The sequence below is a fragment of the Ammospiza nelsoni genome, chromosome Z (assembly GCF_027579445.1).
Source record: "Ammospiza nelsoni isolate bAmmNel1 chromosome Z, bAmmNel1.pri, whole genome shotgun sequence".
In the NCBI taxonomy this organism is placed as follows: Eukaryota; Metazoa; Chordata; class Aves; order Passeriformes; family Passerellidae; genus Ammospiza; species Ammospiza nelsoni.
Window position 1 is genome coordinate 76,533,996 of NC_080669.1, and position 22,583 is coordinate 76,556,578.

The 22,583-nt window shown below is 37.8% G+C and overlaps 1 protein-coding gene across 1 annotated transcript in view; it reads right to left on the reverse strand.

The window, feature by feature from the left end:
• Positions 1–4,503: 4,503 nt before the first annotated feature.
• SLC1A3 (solute carrier family 1 member 3) overlaps positions 4,504–22,583 on the reverse strand; it is a 66,945-nt gene continuing 48,865 nt past the window's right edge. The window contains exons 6-10 of the mRNA XM_059492043.1: positions 14,088–14,383; positions 11,804–12,037; positions 9,850–10,044; positions 8,325–8,459; positions 4,504–7,057 (exon numbers count right to left, since the gene is read on the reverse strand). Of these exons, the coding sequence (XP_059348026.1) occupies positions 6,853–7,057; positions 8,325–8,459; positions 9,850–10,044; positions 11,804–12,037; positions 14,088–14,383 (1,065 nt within the window). The 3' untranslated portion in view covers positions 4,504–6,852. The remainder of the gene's footprint in view (positions 7,058–8,324; positions 8,460–9,849; positions 10,045–11,803; positions 12,038–14,087; positions 14,384–22,583) is intronic.

Sequence of the window (22,583 nt, forward strand, 5' to 3'; positions counted from 1 at the left end):
TACCCTTTCCATGAATAAATTTTCCCTTATATCTGATCTAAACCTCCCCTAGTGCAACTCGAGGTCATTTAATCTCATTCTGTCCCTTGTTGCCCAGGAGAAGAGACCAACCCCTCCCCTTCCACAAGCTCCTTTCAGTTGTAGAGGATGATAAGAGCAGCCTGAGCCTCCTTTTCTCCAGGCTAAACACCCCCAGCTCCCTCAGCTGCTCCTCACCCTTTTGACATGAATTGTATCTAAGGACACTCAACACGCTTCAACAGGGACGTGATTTGGCAGGTACAGGTTCCAAGTGTGCAAATCTACCATTTTCATAAAACCTTGGAGTACATCAGATTACAAGAGAGAGCCCTTCAAAGAGAAACAGCTGAGACTGGAAGGCAGATTAGCACTCTGTGAAATCTGCTGTGCTGGCAGAATAGTCCATACACACGAGGGAATGTTTTGGGAACTTCGGCACACATTTTCCCCAAGACACTTTCGTCTTGCCTGAGGGATGCTCAAAGAAAGCAGAGACAATGAACACAAAAACCAAAGAATCAGTGTGAGAATGACAGTGTTACACTAAACCTCTCAGAGGCTGTGTCAGAGGACAAGATGATCGAGTATATCCTTTATGTAAGTAAGCATAATAATAGTAGTAATAATAGCAACAATAACAAAATTCTGCAACTGAACAAATGTTGAATGCAGCACTCAATACATTAAGTGCTGCGCTCCAGTGTTCATCAGAGCATTTAGCTTAACTTTTTTACTTGGACGCAGAATGTGCCTGGTAAGAAACATTTGCCACACGATGGCAGCATAATCCAGCGAGACAGAAAATTTGGCAGTCCTTGCTGGGAAACTGCGGGTTTTGAGCTCTGATTGTTACAGAGCCACAGAACATCTCAAAATGAAGCGCTGGCAGGCGCTGAATAGCTCCTTTGCGCTGTGCAGCCTAAGTGGCACAGTGGGTTAGTACTGTCGGCTTTTTCTTCTGGAGACTCGGGCTTACATCCCGGCCGAGCCTGCGAATGAAGGCAAGCTGGGTGGTCCCATCCCAGTCCCCGTTTGTGCCTATCACAAAACCACCGAGCAATTTGGCATGGCCAGGGGCTGCTGCCTGGGAGAGGAGCGGGGTTGGAACAGGAGAGGGACTGCAGGTTACGAGCAAGGTGAACTGCAAGACCTGTGAGGGGAAGAATGACAGTCACCTTCTGCCAAAATTACTACTGTTATTCTGAATATATTTGCTTGAAATCCAACTCAGACCATTATTTTATCCTTCTCTCTTTGCTACTCATGGTCTTTTTGCCAGTGGAAGGAGCCAGGGAGCACTACATGATTTGGCCTGTTTTTAGGTATAATTATGAAGAACTAATAATCTAATTTCTGTTTTGAAGAGAGGGTAGAGTTAATTCTTACATTCACCCAAGTAACTAGAGCACAGGAGATGGAAGTGCAGGGATACTACACAAACCTCCAGGGTCCGGATGATCCCTGAGATTTGGCCCAGGTGTCTGTGTCAGCCCCATTGCACAGGCTCTCCACAATCTCAGTTCCCTGAGAATCCCTGCTGCCAGGGCAATGCTGTTCCCATGTTTCATTGGTCAGGAACCAAAACTCAGAAAGGCTGAGTCATGTTGAAAACTGAGAATACTCCTGAGACCCGAATCTGGGTATGTGGGGACCTGTTGTGGGGGACCTCTTGATGGAGAAGCTGTGAAAACAATGAGTAAAGCCATGAGACCAAGTGGGACAGATGGAAAGAGGAATGTGGTACTGTAGAAAATGGGAAACCGATTCAGATTTTGAAAAAGAAATGATGCAGAAAATGAACACAAGTTTAGGAGCCAGAGAAATAGTAACAATAGTGGGCAAATATCAGTGGAGAGTTCATTTTTTATCATTTTAATCAAGTATCAAAGCTCTAAAAAAAGCTAATAGTACAATGAAGAATAAACTCTAAGTAATCGGGAATACCAGAAAAATGTGCAATGTCTGGAGAAAGGAAGTTGTAAAGAACAAAGAGAAAGCATGAATATAAAAATATACTGCTGAAAAATGCAGTTTTTGAGGCAAGTGCTTGTGAAGCTGTGCCAACTTCTATAAATAAAATTGGCTTTAAAGTGAGGAGATATTATAGAAAAGTTGGACCATTTCATTCTGACATTTTCCCAACAAAATGATTCAACATTCTATTTCCAAGTTCAGTTCATTTTACAGCTGAGTTTGTTTTAATTTGAAATAGAGTAAAAGCAATCTAAAAGTGAGATAGGTTTTTTTTTAAGCGACAAAAAGTTGTTTCAATGATTCCCTGGAAGAATTATTCTCCCCAGTTTTTCAGTTCAATCACTGAAGTGAAAAATCAATTATTTGTGCAGCCCTAGTTGTGTAATGAGGCATGTTCAAGAGAAACTTTGGTTGGAGATGCGGGTACTCCTGTCTTAACATTTTGGAATTTTAGACATGTCTGTCTGTGTGTCTCAGAGACACCTGAGGAGCTGGGTGGGGGAAGGGGGAAAGGAAAGGGCTCATCATGAAGGATTATATCCCCTGACTACTGCTCTCTGTTATCTGTAGAAATCTTGTTGCCTCGCTGATGCTGCAAGCCTGAGTTTCCAGTTTTGCATGGACATGTGGAAATCTTCTTCCACCTTATCCTTCCAGGATAAGCCAATCCCTTTAGAAAGAGGGAAATCCAGGCAGGTAGTGATCTCTCAGTCCACCTTAGAATTCTTGTCATGTCCTGGGGAATGGCTGATCACACCAGAACCAAGCTGGTCATGCACTGATATCCCAACCAGGACACTGTTGATCACATGAGAAGCAAGATACACTCTTCAGTACCACTTCTGTTGTAACTTTATTAAAACTAGCAAGGGTTAGCTGAAAAAAAAATGCCTTAAATTTCTGGTCTGTTGTGCCTGCACTGGAACACAAATGTCACTTGTGCGAGTTCAGTCCTTCAGAAGAAACACTCTCCTGTGCCAGGAGTTCATTTTCCACATGCATAATCACTTTGCTTTTCACTGGCCACACACCGTTACAGAGACACGAATTCTTGCCTGAGAACGGCAATGCTGGTTTGTCCCGCAACTTCTAAATGAAAATACTGCTGAAAAGTTATGGAACAGCAGAGATCTCGCTTCGGCAGGAGGGCACGGCAGAGTAAGCAAGGCCACCGTGCCACTAACATCTCCAAGTGAGAGGCTGGAGCACGGCCAGAGAAGGGCGGTGGAGCTGGGGAAGGGTCTGGAGGTCAGGTGGTGTGAAGGGTGTCTGAGGGAGCTGGGGGTGCTTATTCAGAGGACAGGAGGCTCAAGGGGAATCTTGTCGCTCTCTGCAGCTCCCTGAAAGGTGAGTGCAGCCAGACAGGGTTTTGCTCTCCTCCCAAGTGGTAAGTGACAGAATGAGAGGAAATGGCTTCAAGCTGAGCCAGGGGAGGTTCAGGTTGGGCATCAGGAAATATTTATTTCTTCACAGAAGGGGTTGTCAGGTATTGGAACTCGCTGCCCGGGGAGATGTTGGAGTCATCATCCCTGGAGGTGCTCAGGAAAAGGATGGACATGGCACTCCATGGTCTAGTTGACAAAATATTGATCAAAGACTAGACTCAGTGGTCTTGGAGGTATTTTCCAACCTAAATGATTCTGTGATACACTAGCCCTCTTTCTTTACACTCTTTCCATCATGACAGTAGTTCCAGAGACACAAAGATACCTACCTGGATCCGGTGAATGAAAATGCATGTAACTAGAAATAAAATTGTTTAAAATTATGTTCCATGTGCCCTGTAACACCATGCCTTCTCTGAACCTTTTTCATCTCCAATTTTTTTCACAAAATTTGTTTACACTTAAAGCACCACAGATGTACTGGTAGAGGTCAGTTTGGTGTTTTGCTGAAGTATGCTCAGGAAGGCAGGACTTCTCCCTGCTGTCTCCATTTGCTCCAAGCAACACAACTTCCCAGATGCAAGTGGTTCAGCCTGTATCTTCTATACCTTTTCAGTGCCTCTCATGAGATATTCCCTTTCATTAGATGATAACTGCTAGCTGAAGGTTTTGCCAAATAAACCCAGTATCATAAACAACTTTCATGGGCATAATAGTGAATTGGCTATGAAGGTTGTAATGTTACAAAGCTGAATTTGGGGTTGGATCATCTAATTATGCTTTTTTTGTTGTTATTGTTGACTTCGTGTGTTTTTTAGTTTTCTGGGTTTTTTAGATTATTCAGACATTAATACACATTTATAAACTTGAATTTGAATGAACTTTGGCGGGGTAAACACTGGTTCCTTTAATTCTTAATATTTCTGCCTCCCACCATTTACTTCTTTATTTTTGATCATGAAACTGAGTAAGTATTTGTAGCGAAGAAGCCCTGTTCAAAGCCCTGCTGTACAAAATGGCCTGTAATTCCTGAAATCCCATACTATGAGTTCCTCATCTCTGGGATTGTGCAAAGCTTGTGTTACAGAGCCTTTGAAAGAAGTCTAAATCACAATAAAAGCAGTAATGTAAAACTATTTTTATTGAAAATACATCTACAAAGTAATGTTTCTCAATCCACTCTGGGTGCATACCAATGCAGAACCAGTGAGGGATGGGGAAGGGAATCTTTCTATAATACCTGATTTCCATAAGAAACAAAGTTAGTATAAAAAAGATCACATTCTTTGTGACACAATTCATTTTTCTCAGCTGATGTCATAGAAAGACAGCCTTTTACATTGTCTTTGCAATGTATTTCCAAACAAAATCTTAACAAAAATTTAAAATGTTATGCCATAAATTCTACAGTTAATGTTTATACACACATTCTGAATACAGTATCTATATAAAAATATCTCTAATTATATATCAGAAAATGCCTGTCTGTATCCTAGATTTGCATTCTGTTAGCAAAAAAACCAAAACAAAACCAAAAATGAAAAAAACCCATATTTTCTTTCGGTCATTCATTTAGAGATTCATTTAGAGCTTTCTTGGTTTGATGCTCAGTAACCTATATTAAACCCTGCTCACTTCATTCACTTGAGAGTTCTTGCTCATATTTTCTGAATTACTCAGCTGGAGAAGATTGACAGGAATTTTCAGTCCCAAAAAACCAGTCTTGCCAGGGAAAAGGTTTGTCTTTGACCAGCATGCTAACATTTCCACTACAGTTACTTGTACACCTTTTTGATGGACTTTAAGTGACAAATGCAACATATTGAATGTTTTTTGAATGGGACAATGCAAAGGGATCCTTCATTTCTGTCATCAGAATTATTTTGGCAAGGGGGCAAATAAGGAAGAAAGCTGAATATTTCCACAAAACAGATAATTGAAAATTATTGTGCCTGTCCATTTATTATTTTTCTTGCTCTCAGCTGCATCTTCATTATAAAGCTTTCTGGTCTAACCTCTCTAATAACGCAAGGCAAAAGGGAAAAAGTACATCATTTGTATTTCTAGAAAAGGACTTCTTCAGGGAATAATCTTCAGCAAAAGAGCCACTGTATTACAAGTGCATTGTTTTCTTTTTTTCATTCTTTCCATATCTATTCCCTGAAATTTACCTACAATATTTCATTTAAAAAATCCTTTCTCATTAAAATTTCAACATATATTATAGTATTTTTTATTATTTTTCAATTTGCATATATTTTCCTAATAAAATACGAAAACATCCATTAATTTTATTTTCTAAAGGCTTTTTTCTTCTTTTTCAGGTGCTACTGGTAAACTTTCTAGGAATTAAAAATTCACATTAAGACAGGGAGCCTTCTCCAGATGGCAAAATGTAAATCCAGTTCGTACTTCTATAATTTATTAGTGGATCATGAATTTGGGAGGTTTCCAACCAGAAAACCTCTGCTGGTCTCAGGGATTCAGATTCAGAATGCAGCCCATTTAGGAGCTGAACATCTCACCCTCTGCACCTTCTGTGGAAGGCTGGCATTGCCTTCTTATAATTGCTTATTAAGTAGCTCATTAGTGCATCCAGAGCGTGCAAATTTTTTCATCCAGAGATGAAGACACATTTTCTGTCCCAGACCAGGGCCTTGCTCCTACAAACACACACACAGATTGTTTAACTGGGTTGTGATGTTGAAATTAAGGGAGCAAATCCAGATTGGAAGCACATACATGCATATGTAAATGCTTGTGAGTCAGTGGGGGGCCAACTAGGCTATATTTTTATAAAGATAAGCTGAATCTAATTCAAAAAACTGTCTAGATAAAATAACTTCCTCAGAAATATTTCATCTCAGCTGGTAAAAGTGCTGATTTGGGGGTATTTTCTTTTCTTTATTTATATATCTTCCCCCTTTTTATCCCCTCGATTAATCTCCTGCTTTTTATTTTCCTGCTAGTATTTGAACAATAATATAACACTAGAGAAAAACAAAATCAGATAAAATAGCAAAAGTCCTGTTAATTTACTTAGCTGGATGCAGTTATCAAGTTAGAAGGGTTGATTGTGTGTTTATAGATGTTAGGAATTTTGCAACAGGTATTTAAAAAAATAAAACCATTTTCAGGTTCTGTTATCTTTTTTTACTTTCCAGTTCATAAAAAAAAAGGAAAAAAAAAGATTCACAGGACTGAGTAACATATACACAATCTCTTTTTTTATCCCCAGTTAGCATATGTCTAGCAGGACCAGTGTTGTTGCCTGTTAATTTTTTTTTAAGTGGGAAGCCAACATGTACCATGATCGCTGCTAGTTTGGAATATATTTTCATTAATTCTTTCCAGTGCGAGCATAAAGGGAGAAATCAAGGAATAGATGAAGTTGGTGAATTCAAGATATAAATCGCCGGAAAAAGTGTGTGTTTTCCCACACTTGCAGTGTTGAACTCACGCTTTCTCTAGCCTACATCTTGGTTTCACTATCTATTGGCTTCTCGTTCTCGTTTTCTTGCGAGATCAGTTGGTATGGTTTCTTCATCTCATTCTCCTCTATCACGGAATTGCCCATCTCAGCATCCCTGCTCTTCAGCTCATGCCGTGATAAATGCTCAACAATTCCTGCTCCAATGGAGTCTCCCAAGACGTTGGTGGTGGTACGAAGGCGATCCCTAGGGAAAAGGCAGTGAGTGACTCCATCCCTTGCTCAGGGAAGCAAGCAGACTAGGTGCCAAAATGGCCCTCAAATAGGTACCAGGTGAGTCACCTGTTTTGTATACACTCACTTATCTGAACTCTTAATGCCATGATTTCTTCTACAGACATTAACAAATACAGCAGGATGTGGAGTCACAAAATGTGCTAATGCTCTTAGTAACCTCACAGCAAGAAATGGTCGTGTGATGAGGATGGCAAAGGGAGCATATGGCTTCTTGGAGCCAGCATTTTGATACTCTTGGGTATCAAGAGTTTGGCTTTATATCCTCTAAACGTGTAAGCTAGCAAGAATTTACCTTGTTAATCTTTACCTTGTTTTACCTTTACCTTGTTTTACCTTTACATTGATTGTCTCCTGACCATAAAATATGATATGTAATTTAGGGTGGAACTGTGCAGGAATGACTCAAATTAAACCACAAAAACTCATCCCTCTCAGAGGGCTCTGCCCAGCAGTTGCAGAGGGCAGCTTGACAAGGAGTGACTGGCAGTGTCAGTAGGAAAGCACCCACCTACCTACATCAGGTGGTTGGATAACCACTTGAAGGCATTATGTTCTGATAACAACACAAGGCAACCTATTTCAGAGATCACTTGAGAAGATTGAAGGGTAAAAGCCCCCAGAAAGGCTAAATAACACATGTTAGATGAAATAGAGGTTGGAAAAAGACTTTCTTTCATTTATTTCCTGGACCTAGGTATATATTTTTAAAGGTGCCTGTCATCTTCTACAGATAGACGAATGGAAAAACTGAGGGGCAATACTTTGTGCTGTTAGTTACACAATTATTTTTAATTTCTGCTTTCATGGGGTAGACAGATGAACCTTTCCTAGATTAGATAGTCAGCAAGGCTGCAATGAATTGGTTGGATCTGATTCAGATCTGGGTCTGATTTAGTGAAAAGTTTTCATTGTCATTCTACAAAAAATAAAAGAATAAAGCAATTCTTTGCTTTTTTAATAACAGTGTGTCTGAAAGTTTTCTTAGTATCTGAACAATACAGGTTTCTATGTAAAATTTGCATGCAAAAGGAACCATAATTAAGCAAAACCCCTCACCATCTGCTCTAAGAAAATAACTTACTAGCAAGAAATAGTGATTCTTTTTAACACTTGTTTCCAACTGCCTTCCAGAGCAAAACAGTGCAGTATAGCCTCAATGTGCCTGGCTATTTCACTTCTGAATGTGGTCTAAGCCTCTAACAATAAAAAATACTTACAAGAACCAGTCCACTGCGATGATAAGAGTGATATCATCTGTAGGCAAACCCACTGATGTGAGAACAATGACCATGGTGACCAGTCCAGCTTGAGGAATGCCTGCAGCCCCAATACTGGCAGCTGTAGCAGTGATGCTGTGCAAAGAGATGGCAAGAACAGTTAACTGATTTCTGCAATTAAACTGTAATAAAAGCTCTCCTTATCATCTGTCAAACTTTAAAATCAGACATAAAGCAAGAAGGCATTTACTCAGTATTAAAAAAAAAGATGATCCTAGACCCTTATCTGAACACCCTGGAGCTGCAGGGGACTATAACCCTTGATCCAAAGTGTTTCACTAAACCTCTATCCAGAAACCTTGAAACATAATTTTGTTAGTGATAAATTCCCAACTAGATGCCAAGGGCCACAAAAACCATTATAGTTACATGTCCCCACCCACTGAAAAAAACTCTCTCTCAAACATGTTAAAAGAAAAGCTGAGGAGGTATTTTGTCCTGGCAGATCTAACACACAAACTTTTGCTCTCTGTCCATCTCAGTATAACTTCATGCCAGGTGAAGTCTCTGTCCTCCAGCAGCTGCTGTTCTGGCATCAGAAAACAGAAAGCTGCCAGAAAGTCAGTCAGTCATACAGTCCAGTGACTTCACAGAAATATCCTTGTTCACACCTAGTATAGGGGGAATTTGTTTCCTCAGGTGGTTTGCTAAGGAGCAGCTCCAGTATTAATGAAAGTGAAACAATTTCCTTGGAGGGTGAAGGCAGATTTTGCCTTAGGTTAATGAATATTGAAATAAACTGGTGGGTTTTATGGAGCACTATATCTGAACTTTCAGTGCTCCTATGTGATAGATATGTGTCTTTTCCCCGCAGTGCCCTTTGCTGACATTCCCTTCTTCCACACAAATACACATCACCCCTTTTCCCTGAATTGTGATAAACAAAATGAAATTAAGCAGATCGGTTATTATTGAATGCTATTAGTAATGGGTTGTTTGCTGCTATATTTCCAACAAGAGGGGTTGTGTGCTTGAAAACATAACCTGTGTTCACCATTTCCATCAGCCAATGTAATAAAATTGTGTAACTGTTCCTTACACAGGAACGTGATGGTCTTCTGAAACCAGGGAAGCACTTCCTCCTCTAGCAATAACACTGTGATGGCTTTATGCTTCAGCTTTGTACATGCATTATAAACTACCTGGTACTCATTATAAGTCTGTAGGTCCCAAGAGCGGCATGAGTTCTTAAGAAAGAAAAATTTGAAACTAATTAAATTTTGTACTTGTTTGTCTTTATTAAAGTAGTAAGGGGTGCATCATGTTATAGTTTTGCTAAAAGTTTATCTAAATGAGAGTATATGGTGGGAGTCCTTCTGTGTGAAGAAGATGTAAATTACTGATAATATGATACTGCAGCAGTCCTTGATTTTATTTCTAATGCTTTTGTTTAATCCCACTTAAACCAGGAAGGGGTCGTCACAAAGGTGCTTTTTTTAAATGTGGGTAACAGTGATTTCCATACCTGATTGTGATAATCTGCCCAAAGTTCAGATCAAAGTTGTTGACCTGTGCAATGAAAATTGCAGCCAAAGCCTCATATAAAGCAGTTCCATCCATATTAATTGTAGCACCAACCGGGAGTACAAATCTTGTAACTCGTTTGTCCACTCCATTTATTTCTTCTAGACACTTAAATGTAACAGGTAGTGTTGCAGAACTGAAACAGAAAGAAAAAGATAATATATAGTATAAATTCTGCAAAGACGGAAAGAGAAGAATGTCACATTATAATCATGAGACGATTCTGTTGTAATTCTTATGTGATCCACCAGAATAGGGTTTGTTTTTTTAAGCAAATACTGAATTTAAACATTTCTAATGGTGAAGATTCTCCTAATGCTCTTGGAAACTTTTCCCAGCTGTTAATTACTGCTACTTTCTATGTAATCCCTAATCTAAATGTGTCTAAGTTTAGTGTTTCGTCACAAGGTTCTTCTGCCAGGCACAGGGATCTATCTAAAATTCCTGCTTTTCAGTTTTAAGTCATGGAGCTGTGATTGAATCATCCCTAAGCATTATTTTCTTGAAGGTATACCAGTTGGACTATTCAAATCTCCAGGAACAAGCTTGTTTTCTCTTCTTTTTTGTGGGCTCTCCTGCAAAGGGCATTTTGATTGATGGTTACATTATTTTCCCATCTATGGGCTAACACCAGTAGGCAGCTAAGCACTGCACAGCCACTCATTTGCCTCCACACCTTGATAGGACAGGCAAAACAGAAAGGAGCAGTAAGAACAAGAAAATGGAGGCATTGAGAATAAAAATGTTTAGTAAGTGTGGGTGAAGTTTGAAAGAAGAGCAGAAGAAAATAAAACAATATAAGTGATACTTAGAACCACTCCCACAGATGGACCAGTGGCCAGCAAGTTCTGGAGTAATGTGTGGCCAGCCTTCCTAAAATCATTTTTCCCCTTTCATTGCTGACTATGATGTATGTACATGGAATATCTATTTACTTACTTTGGTTCATCTGTCTGGCCATGTGCCCTCCCAACCCACTGTGAACGCCTCAACTCAACTGTGGGGGCAGAATGAGACTGTGCAAATACTTAGCAACACCTAAAATGTCAACATGTGATCATTGTTGTTTTGGCTAAAAATACAAAACATGGCAATATATGAGTAGCTATGAAGAAAGTTAACTGCATGTCTTGCATGTCTTCATCTGACCACGCCAAAGTAAAGAGGTTTTCCAAGACACAGCAATTCAGCTTACTTGATCCTAGTGAAACCTTCATTGCTAAATACTTAGCAGACTTTCAAGTCTTTGAAAACTCTATCAATATTGACAAAATACTGACAAAAAATAAAGAGGGGTTGTGGAAAATTGTGTTAAAAATATTTTTGCTTACAGTCATCTTACAGTTGAATTCTAAATGGTTTTTTAATCCACTTGCAGTATAGTATGCTGTCTTGCATCAGCCTAGGTTTTTACTTCAAAACAATCTCAAACACCAAGGACTTAAATTTAGCATCACAGAATATCTGACTGAAACCCCCTGCCTTTAAGGCACATTTTTAAAATCTAACAAAATTGCTGATGTTTTATGAAAGGTCAAATGGTATCAAAATGTACACTTTATTGTAATGTTCCTTTCTGCCATAGATGCAAACAGTTTTTAAAATTCACATGACATAACTCTGACCACCTGCAAGAACAAAAGTGGCATTTCTGTTGTAGGTTCTGTATCCACAATTGGCTATCAGGATTTTGGGCACAAAATGTCAGCTGCCAATAGGAATCCCCTCAGGACTTTTCTGCTTGCTGCTCCATTTTGCCATACATATTCTTTGCCAGCTCTATCCTTAATTATCAAGCCATTACAAACTACTTAGAATATCAAACATTAAACAAAATTGTTTCTTAAACCAGTAATACTAAAATAAAGATATGGCTTTAAAACATTTTGTTATACCTGGAAGATGTTCCCAAAGCTGTGACTAATGCCTGGATCAAGCCTCCAATAAATACCCACGGGTTCTTCCGAGTGATCACGAAGTAGAGAAGAGGTAGGACAATGACAGCATGAATTAGCAAGCCAATGATAACTGTTACAGTGTACATGGCAAGCTGACCACCAATCACACCCATATCTTCCATCTCAACAATTTTCCCAGCAATCAAGAAGAGAATTCCAAGTGGAGCATACCTGCAAAAATCAAATCAAAACAGCATTACAAAACAAAGTAGAAATTCAGTAGAAACCAACCTGTCCTGTTTGGATTTATATGCAAAAATGCAGAATTTCACTGTTAGGATGCTCCTATTCAGGAGCAGTTAAAAAATTTAACTCTTCAACTCTTAACAATTCAACCTGGATTGAACCACAGCAGTGAGTGTTTTTGGTGGGGTTCAGTGGATTCAACATCTGGTGAGGATTTCAATGGATTCAACATCTGGTGAGCCTTTTGGACAGGTAGGGAAATGAATTCTCCTTGGAATTCAAGTGTAACATAAAAGCTAGTTTAGCCAATCCTGTTGTAATTCTGCCTGTGTGAATGAAGGCTCAACTGATATATGTGTGTACTGTATCAAACACCCAGCTCTATTCCAGTGTTGTTTCCCACAGGGAAAGGTAGTTTCCGTGGGGAAGGAACCCATACAGAAGTCTGATAACTTCTGAAGATTTCAAGTTGCTTCTGATGCCTAAGATTTTTACCCTTTTGTATTTTTCACATAATTGCAGCTTTGTAGCTTTGGCTATAGCTTCTAACTTTTTTCCTACCTTTCTTCCCTACGCTTAGGAACAATAAGCTAACCTTATAAATGCATTCCTAAATACTGTTTAGTTTTATTCCAAGAGAAGCACATGGGTGTTTGGTTTTCCAACCAGAATCTGGACCAGACATATCAAAAGTGGGGCAAAAGAAACCTCTAGACTGTTTCCAGTGAGGCAGGACCCCAGGAATAATTACCTAACCAAATAATCTTTTAATTGGACAGTGTATGATAAGTATAATAACAGACTGACCATTCTAAAATGGTAGAATTAATATACCATGTGCAACTTTTGACATATGGTGTACCTGAAAGGTTTCAACTAAAGATTTGCATTTATATTCACTCTAATGTTTTTGTGACGGTCTGTTCTATTTTCCAGGCATCAATTCTGGCTATGTTACATTTCATCCAATGGGATGATGTATTCATCACCATGAAGAAATCCGTATGTCAAAGGTTGGCTGCACAGGTGGGATGAACTGCTTTAGCCTGCCAGGAAGCACAGCTAGAGGTGCAGAAAGAGCTGGTGCTGAGCATTAAACTCAAACATAATTCTGCTGCAGCAGTAATTTAGGTACAGCCCTACTCCTAAATGTCCCCTTGCCTTCTCACAGTAAGATACCATGGAATAGAATTTATCCATGTATCTCAACCGCCCTTTATGTGATCAAGTGCCTGTGGAAACTTATCTGAAGCCACTGCTTTAACATTTTAAATGTGCTTGTGAGGAGAAAAGATTTTAGTTAATGAAGCAAATATACTTATTTTTGGTTTCATATCTAGTATGGCAGTATATATGTGTGCTCCTCAACAGGCTCTTGCAGTTGATTTGGTTTTTACCTGTAGTAAAGAAGGCAACAAGACATAATTTCTTTTCAAAGTTAAGCTTCTACCTGGAGAATAATGAATCTTAATTTTTGAGAAGATTTCATACCTTGAGGGAAAAGGTATTTATTTACCTACTGAACACAATAAAGAAAGCAGGAAAATTATGTGCATGTGTGAGCAGTGCAGCTGCAATGCAAGGATGTGCAATGTAAACCCCACAACTACAGGAACCAGTTGTTTTGAAAAATTATGATAACAAGGTCTTGCTGTGTAGAAATAAGGTTATGGGAGAGGTTTGTCAGTTTCCTTTAATGAATTCAGAATAGTATGTAAGGAAACTTCAACAGCTTACTGCTGTAAGTGCTGTCTTTATGAAGACATAGAATAGGTCTGATAAGGGTAGCAACTTCTGCCATGGACCCTGATTTTTCTCATGCCAAAAGTGAAACCCACTGAAAGAGTTGGTATGTTTGGGCAGATTATGGTCACAGAGAGTTACAGCTCATGAGTCCACTCATGAATAACTTCCAAGGTAGATACAATCTTATTGTCTGACTTTCTGCCAAATGGATTCTTGCTACCCAGTGCCTGACTGTGATGAAAAAATATTGTTAGTAGATGAAAAAGGAATTTATCGAAGAGGCACTTACCACATGATTAGAGCTACCAATCTCATGATAGCCTCATTAAGGCTATCAAAGAAGTCTTTCAACGCCTGACCTTGCTCCCTCATGCTCCCAATCACCAGGCCAAAGCTTATTGAGAACACCACCAAGCCAAGGGCATTCACTCCATTCACAGAGCCTGGAACAGGAACTATCTCCTCTTTCATTCGGGTGAGAGCTTCCATTGCTTCTGACACGTTGCTTATTATGGAAGTCACTGTGGATGTGTCGTTGGGTGGAATAGCTACTTTAAACTTTCTCTTTTCGTAGTTGGTTTTGAACTGTTAAAAGAAAAGAAAGATAGAAGTTCAGTGAATCATATCAAACAAAGGTTAAAATCACAAATTAAATTATTATCTAAGTAAAATGTATTATGATGAATACTTGGTTTTCCTGAAAACAACAAAAGTCCTTTTAACTTCAAAAACTAAATCTTCAGCTTTAGCTTCTGGAAATAATTTTCTCCTAAATAGACTGAAGTCAAAGATGCAAATTTGTCCTGCTCCTATATTCTGTAACAAAACTATTGACTCTTAATTTGCATTTTATATAAATTGCCATTTTTCCTAACAACAAAATTCCAAATGTTTATAGTCCTTTTTTGGCTAGTGAGAATATTTTCTTGTGCTCTGGACTTTCTTTATTTCTTCATCTTTTTGTATAAAAAAAAATGAGACTGAAGTTAGATTAAATATAACATACCTCTTTTTTCCTTTGTTATGGCAAGCCATTAGTTTATTTTGCAGAAAAAGTCACCACATTTCTTAATTAGAGAATATACTTTAAATGGTCTATACTTTAAATGGGCTATACTTTAAATGGTTCCTTTATGGAACAGACAATTCACTTTCTAAATCTTGATATGGTCCTAAATGTCTGCTTTGAAAACCAGCCTTTCACCCCGAAATGTTTTTTCGAAGAGAAATTTACAGCCTCAATATTTCTATCTGGGCTAAAAAAGCCCTGCAGCTCTGTCCTGGCTAAATTTTGTTGAACACAAAGCATACTGAATATCACTAGGATGTTCCTCATGTGTCTCAAGATGCTTAGTCCATTAAAGAATGTTGCTGTTGAGGTTATTCCACAACTTTGATTTTTTTTTCCTTTTTTATTCTTTTTTTTTTTTTTTTTTGAGCTACCAGGAAAGCTCCAATTATCCTTACTGATATCTGGAGACCTGTTGAACGCTTCAGAAGTACTTGAGTGAAATGAAGCAATTATGACCAAGATGGGAAACCTGAGTATCATCATCTTTCAACACCAGCCTGATTTAATGTTACTTTCATCACCTGAAAAGTTTTATGCACTCCTTCCCCATATTTGAGGTACCCCCTAAAGGCCCTAAGTCTCTCAGAATGTCAAATAAAATCTGGACATTTATAGAGGTTTTCTGAATAATATGTAGCAGACCCAAAATTCATGAGGGTCAGATGCTCTTGAGTTTTGAATAAAATTTGTTAAAATCTTTCAGGATTTGGGCTGTACAGAAGTCAGCAAAGAGCTGTGTGAGCAGTTGGCTGACAAGGAAAAGCCCAGTTCCGCTGCCTCACCCACTCACATCCAGCCTGTGATAATTCTGGTTTGATCCCTTAGTGAGACAATTCTACTTTTTAAAAAGTGTCAGGAAGCTCACCAAGCAAAAAATGTCACGATTTTTTGGGTAAAGCCTGGGGATGTGAATCAGCTCAATGGCTGTTGAAGTGTCAGAGAGGGAAGAGCACAGAGACTGGAATTACACAACCAGGGAAGAAGGGATGGGGATGTCTCTTTAAGTAACATAGGGGTATTAAAGTGTAAATGGAAAAATAATATAAGTACTCAATAAAGTGTTTTTTATTCTGTCTTGTCAGGAATGTCAAAATACTGCCTAACAACTTACATCAAACATTGTGGGTTTTGTTTTGTTTTTTTTGGGGGTTTTTGTTTGTTTTCTTTTTTCTTTTTTCTTTTTTCTTTTTTCTTTTTTTTTTCTTTTTTCTTTTTTCTTTTTTCTTTTTTCCCTTTCCATTTCTCTTTCTCTTTCCCTATCTTATTCTCTTTCCTGGTCTCCAGGTGTGGTAATTTTGTTACATTTCTATTTTTATTGCTGTTTTTTCAATAGGAAAAAAAAACCTTAGGTGCAAATTCATTAATGCAAATGTCTGTAACTATTTTGCATTTGCAGGCACACAGATTAGATGAAAGTAGGAAAGCCAGCTGTTTAATGAGTTCTGGAACAATAAGGTCTGGAATTAAAGCATAATTTCTTATGAAATTTCCTATTAATTTCCCACTTTCCCTAGCACATAATAATTTACTTGGTTCTGAATCCCCTCCATTATGCTCAAGTTCTTCTCTCATTCCTACCTGGAAGGTCAAATCTGCGTGGAATCCACGTGGCTACAAAATTGTGGTAGGGGGGACTGAGGAGGTGTTGGGAGCTATATGGGGAAAAAGTATAATCATGCAAAGGTTTTACCTTCAAAAACCCATGTTAGAAAAAATTTTAGGTGGTAATAAGAATATGGTTTCATTTTATGGTCATTCTGCAATTCTGTTACAGCAGGAGCATGCCTTTAATTCATTACTTAAGTCTCTTTTGGGGTATAATATGGATTTTAAGAACTCACTCAGCTAAGTCCTTTTCCATTTCAGCCACAAGAGTGGCCCACAGACATGTAGGTCTTTTCTGTTTGCTCACTTATTCATCAGATTTAAGTATTCAGAAATATTGCTACAGAAAATAAGAGTTTTTCTGGAACCCCTTCCAGAGGAGGGGAGAAACAGCTTATTCAGAGTGAGATTCAAAGTGTTATTCAGAGTGAGATTCAGAGTGAGATTCAAAATCTAAGCAACAGAAACCAGAGCAACTTTATTTCCACTGGAATATTTACTAGAGCCGCTCTTTCTTCCATTATAGCTGACTGAGCACCAGGAGATCCCTGTGGATTTTCCTGCTGTGGATCTCTCTTACGCACAAAGTTTTCTATCAAAAGCCACGAGAAGTTTCGTGGTGAAGCAAAAGAAATCAAGGCAAATCAGACACAGGGAACACAAGGGAAGTATCTACTGAGGGAAAAAGTGTGAGGTGTTGGTTGAGTTTTATCCTTATTATTGCTTTTTCAAAGGACACGAAAGGCAAAACATAAGATTGCTTGGCCACCTCAAAATGTATTTTGTGTGTGTGAAATGGTGGAAAAGCCAACTGATCACAGGGAGTGACTGGATGAAGGACCACCTTCAGGATGTTATAAATTGCTTTGAAATAGCTGAGTTAATAGCAGGGTTGATTATTACTGCTCTGCAGAGTAACTGGTGGTAAGAGTAAATTTTTTGAGCTTTTATGATATTCCTATTTTCAGCAGATCTCTATCTCAGTGGCAATCAGAGTTATCAGCTTTTAATGTACCTGAAACTGACAGTTTAATTTCACATTGTGATTCTGCTGATTCTTGTTCCTTTGCAACTTTCAGAAATAGAAGAAATTAGGCAAAATAAACCACTCATTGTAGCCTTAAGGGTCTCAGAAGAGAGAACAGAGGTCCATACACTGACAATATGTGATGGGCTAGGCAGTATCACTGAAGTCCTATAATTTTGGGAGGATATAATTTCATTAAATCTCCAGGAAGAGGTATTTTTGCCTGGTAAAATTTTAGATGCAAAATACTCATAATTTTTCCTTAAATTAATGTACTGAGAACAACTGAGGAGTAAGACAAATGCTATTTGAATGTGTTAATTTGAACTGCCTTCTATGAACAATCATATCTGCAAGTAAAATGCAAAAGTAATGAATTTCTGGACTTTTTTTACAAGACATGGTGATAATGACCAACTGGAAAATTAATTTTAATTAACTAAGCTTACTATGAAATAGACCATATAGATTTTGTATTGAATAATATGATGAATCAGTTGTTTACACTTTGGTTATTTTTCTGATTTTATTAGTGATACAAGATACCCCATCATTTGACTTGGATATATGGAAGGACTTTTGGAGAAGCAATATTATAACCTGGCACCAGCATATTCCATTGGTTTAACTTGCATAAAAGGTAATTGCAATGGTAGCTATTCTGAAAGTTCATAATTCACTGTCATAATTTACTCTGTCATTAGTACTGTCTGCGCTAAGTCTGTATGATGATGCAGCATTTGGTGAATAATGATTTTAAAAGTAACCAGTTTGCTTGAATGCAGCCCTGAAAAATTAAAAAAAGATAGAGATATTCCATCTTCTTCATTGTTTTTTTTTTCCTTTGCTCTCCATATGGATATGTGTGAATACATTCCAAATTTTCTGCATAAGAGTTGATGACACAAGTCATAATATATCTTAATCACCCCAAATTATCATGAGGAATAGACACCATATATTAGTTAGTATTCATTTCTGGATGTGTGATTAACACTTACAATTCCCTTGATAACGACAAGTTCAGGAAAGAGTATATAATTAAAAATATCTCAGAAGAAATGCAGTTATTAGATGCAGTTCTTTAGGCTTCAGCTGGCATCAAATTCTACCCATTCACACCTGAGTGACCCTCACCAAATTTTTAGTTTGATTCTGTTTCTCTTGATTTTGCAAATTTGCTTGTGTTTCTTCTGCCCTTTGATAGATCTCCAGAGCACAGCATGAAGAACAAGATACTTAAAGCAGTATCTGCTTAACAAGCAGACTGCTCACCACTGCTCAGCCCCAGGCAAGACAGCATTTTTTAATTTAGCGAAGAAAGAGAAATGAAGAGATAGATAGTGGCCAGAGCTGAAATATAAACCCAAAGATTTCTTTAGATCTCCCCAAATTGGGGTGAATGCAGGGGCATCGAGAAAAATTTGAACAAAGTAATCTAATTTTAGGTAAGTGCAGAATATTCACCTGCAGTCAATCTATTCAGATTCTCTTGTTACTCATAAAAATCACAAAAGCCTCATGAGAACTGTGCATAGTGAATGTCGTGACAGGTCATATGAAAACTTCCATCATCAGAAAACATGTTATTTAGATTAACAATCTGCTGTTCAACAATCAGCCTGAGAAGGCTGAGGTACCCAATGAGGTCTTTGTCTCCATCTTCATTGTCTGGCATATCTCCCCATATCTCTCAAGTCCCTGAATCTCCAGGTGGAATTTGGAAGGGCCACGTCCCTCCCACTCTAAGCAAAGGTTTGGAATCACCTAATGAAAGTGGATGGATGTGTACAGAACATGAAAAAATGCATCCCAGGATCTTGAGAGAACAAAACCACTCTCCATCATATTGAAAACTCATGTCAGTCAAGTGGAAAATGGAAATACCTGGGAAAGAAAAGGTGCAAAGAAGGAGGAAGAGGAGAAGTAAATGAAAGGGGAGGCAGCTTTGCCTCGCAGTCTTGTTGGGAAGAAACAGGAAAGGGAATTCAAAGGACCAAACAAATGAAAGAAGAACAGTAGAAAATTTAGGAAGACATTTCCTAGATGAGTTCTAATGTTCCAGTCTCCCTCCAGGACTTTGTGTCCCTGCAGCAACCTTATAAAAGCATTGCCACACTCCACTTAAAATCTCTCCCACTCTGATTATGCTCTCCATTTAATTTCACACCTCCAGCGGCTTCCAGCACAAACTAGGAAAGAAACCTGCCTAAGGATGCTGCAATACATAATGTGCACATCTGATCTACCCAAATATGAGATTTAAATGTGCAGTGCATATTCCAGTGATGATTTCCAGGTGTGTGAAGCTGTGGCATGGTGTTACACCGTTGAGTGAGGACAGCTATGAGAAGTACTGTGTTCTGACCATCAGACACGGTGTTACACAAACAGATTTGTGCCAGATGGCTCATTCCTCTTCATAAATCTTCTGAGAAACATATGAAATAATGTATGGAAACTTTTGGAAAGAAAATTGTGGGGTCAGATGTACAAAATCATCTGGATACCTAAGAATGTTACGCATACTTGTAAGCTAAGATCTTTTTTTAACAAATCTGCTACAACAAAATAACTTCTATGTAAAAATCTAGGGTTTGGTACCAAGTCCAAAAAGTAATGGTATGACAAATTTAAAATGCTGGTACTTCAGTAAATCTTGGTACTGCTGCTGAAAGTCAGTAAAAACTTTCACTGAATATGTCTGGTTTTTCTAGATTGTTTTTTCAAAACTCCCTTAGGCTTTAAAGCACAAGAGAAATACAAGGTACTTAAATGTTAACATAATCTACAGGATATCTTTAATTAAGAACATGGGTTTAGTACTGCTAGTTACTGAATCAAGTTTTCTGCTACAGTAGAATACTATAAAAATAATTTTTAAACAGTATTTCAAAACTGCTGAAGTGTTCCTATAACTCCTAAATGAAGATGTTTTCAGGAATTCAACTTTAAGTTGTATAGGGTTAAAAACAGCACTAATTTCCAGTTTAAATTTGGTAATAGTGATTTCCATTTCTTTTTGTATGTTTTTATCTTATTTAGCTCTGTTCCCACTTTTTTTTTTGTACTTGAATAGTTTCTCAGTAATTTTTTTGCTCTATATGTTGTACTCTTGATAATTCCAGCAACTCCTCCCTTCACTATGTTCATTTTGCATGAATCTATGAATGAAGAAAACTGAATATACTCGTTATCCCAAATGATCACATTCCTCTGGCCTTAGTTTGTGTCTTGGTGTTCTGTCACTTAATGTATATCCTAGAGCTGAACTGAACATTTTTGGTGTTTTTGATGATAATTTGCTATGTCAAAGAAGAAATTACTGTAACTTCTAAAGGTTTACTTCACATGTGTTGAAGAGCCACTAGGAGGTAACCAAACATGCCAACATGTGCAAGAGCTGAGTCATTTGTTGCTGTGACTTTATAATATTGTGTTGTGCCAGGGTCTTATCACCTTCTTTGGCATTTTTTGATACCCCAACACAAAGTGCTTGGACTTTCTTGTCATCTGTAAATTTAACTGTGTGGATCTTTTGGCAATGTCATTCATAAAAATATCAACTGATGTACTCCCGGCCCTTCAGCAACTTCCATTGCTATCTCCACAAATTTTAAAATTCTTGCAGTGCCCTGTGCAACGATTGTACTTTTGTCATCTTAAAAACACTACTGTTTCTCAGAAGTCAAAAAACCCCCCAAAAAAACCAAAATAAAAAACTTCAACCAAAACAAACAATAACAAAACCAACAATAAAATAGAAAAAAAAAAAAAAGAAAGAGGAAATGAACAATATTATGGAAGAAAGATGGTAAAATTTATGTTTCAGAAACTTTGTGGTTTTAGTAGTAGGTTTGTTTTGTGTATTTTTCTTTTTTGTTTATTATAAGTCTCTGCTTTTCCCTTTAAGGCATTTATATCCTGCACTACAACCAAGATCAAACTAATGGCCTGTTATCTGCTTCAATAATTTCCCAAATCTTTTTGGAACTGCAGTTTGGAAGACACTTTGATTGCTTTCAAGAGCTCTAGATAATAACTTCCAAACTTGAGAGATTTATGAAAAATATTTGCTGCTACATCCATAACTTTAAGCCCTAATTATTTCATTGTTTTGAGATAAAGATCGTATCATTCCTGTACTTTATTACATTACATTCTTTGAATTTATTTCTAGTTTAGATAGAGACTTTTGCATTTCTATACTGCTCTTCTGCTTCTCTGTACTGAGTTCATCAACATCCTTGCTGAAGACAGAGGCATGGCATTTGGACCTGGGTCTAGTTTGCTTCTTAATCTTTAATCTAGAAATCTTTAATGCAGAAAGTGACTCCTTTTTACTGGTTTCTGTTTGTACAGCTAAAGATAATGCTACAATTTCTTTTCAATTCTTCTGCAAGATGTAAGTCAGCTGGATTTTGGAAAGTTTATACTTTATGCTCTTCTTGACCTCCACATTTGGGCTTTTTTATTGCTACAACAGCAACTGGTAAATAATATTGGTTCAAGATTATCTGTGAGCTCAATATGAAGCAATTAGATTATGGAAAGACACATTCTAGGTTTCATTGAATCACTAATGTCCTCATTTTAAAAAAACAATGGGACTGTTATTTTCTCCATAGTACAGCTAAGAATAAGACGAGACTAATGATAGAGGACTTTGAAAAGCAATGTAAAAAAAGCACTCCTAAGGACTTCTGCTGTAGGTGACAGGAAGATCTTCATTTGCTTTTTTTGTTAATGCCCATAAATTTTTTTCCCCTGTTTCCAACCTATGCATATTTGTCATGTGGCATCCTTGGAAATCTTCCAGTCTTTGCACAGATGGTGAATATCTCAGTATCTCCCAGTTTAACACAACACTGTTTTAGAAAAGCAGATCCTGAATTCACTCTAATGGACCTTGCTGCCAACTGATGAATTTGACATTTTGAAAAAAGTAATTTTTTGATTTGCCAAACTGTGTGGGTTTTCTTCACTTCTCCTAACAAACACTGTTGTCTCAATATGATTGAAAACAGCATAGATTTAGGTGGTTTAGTTCAGGGAATTTTTTTTTTTGACATCTGGCAGTA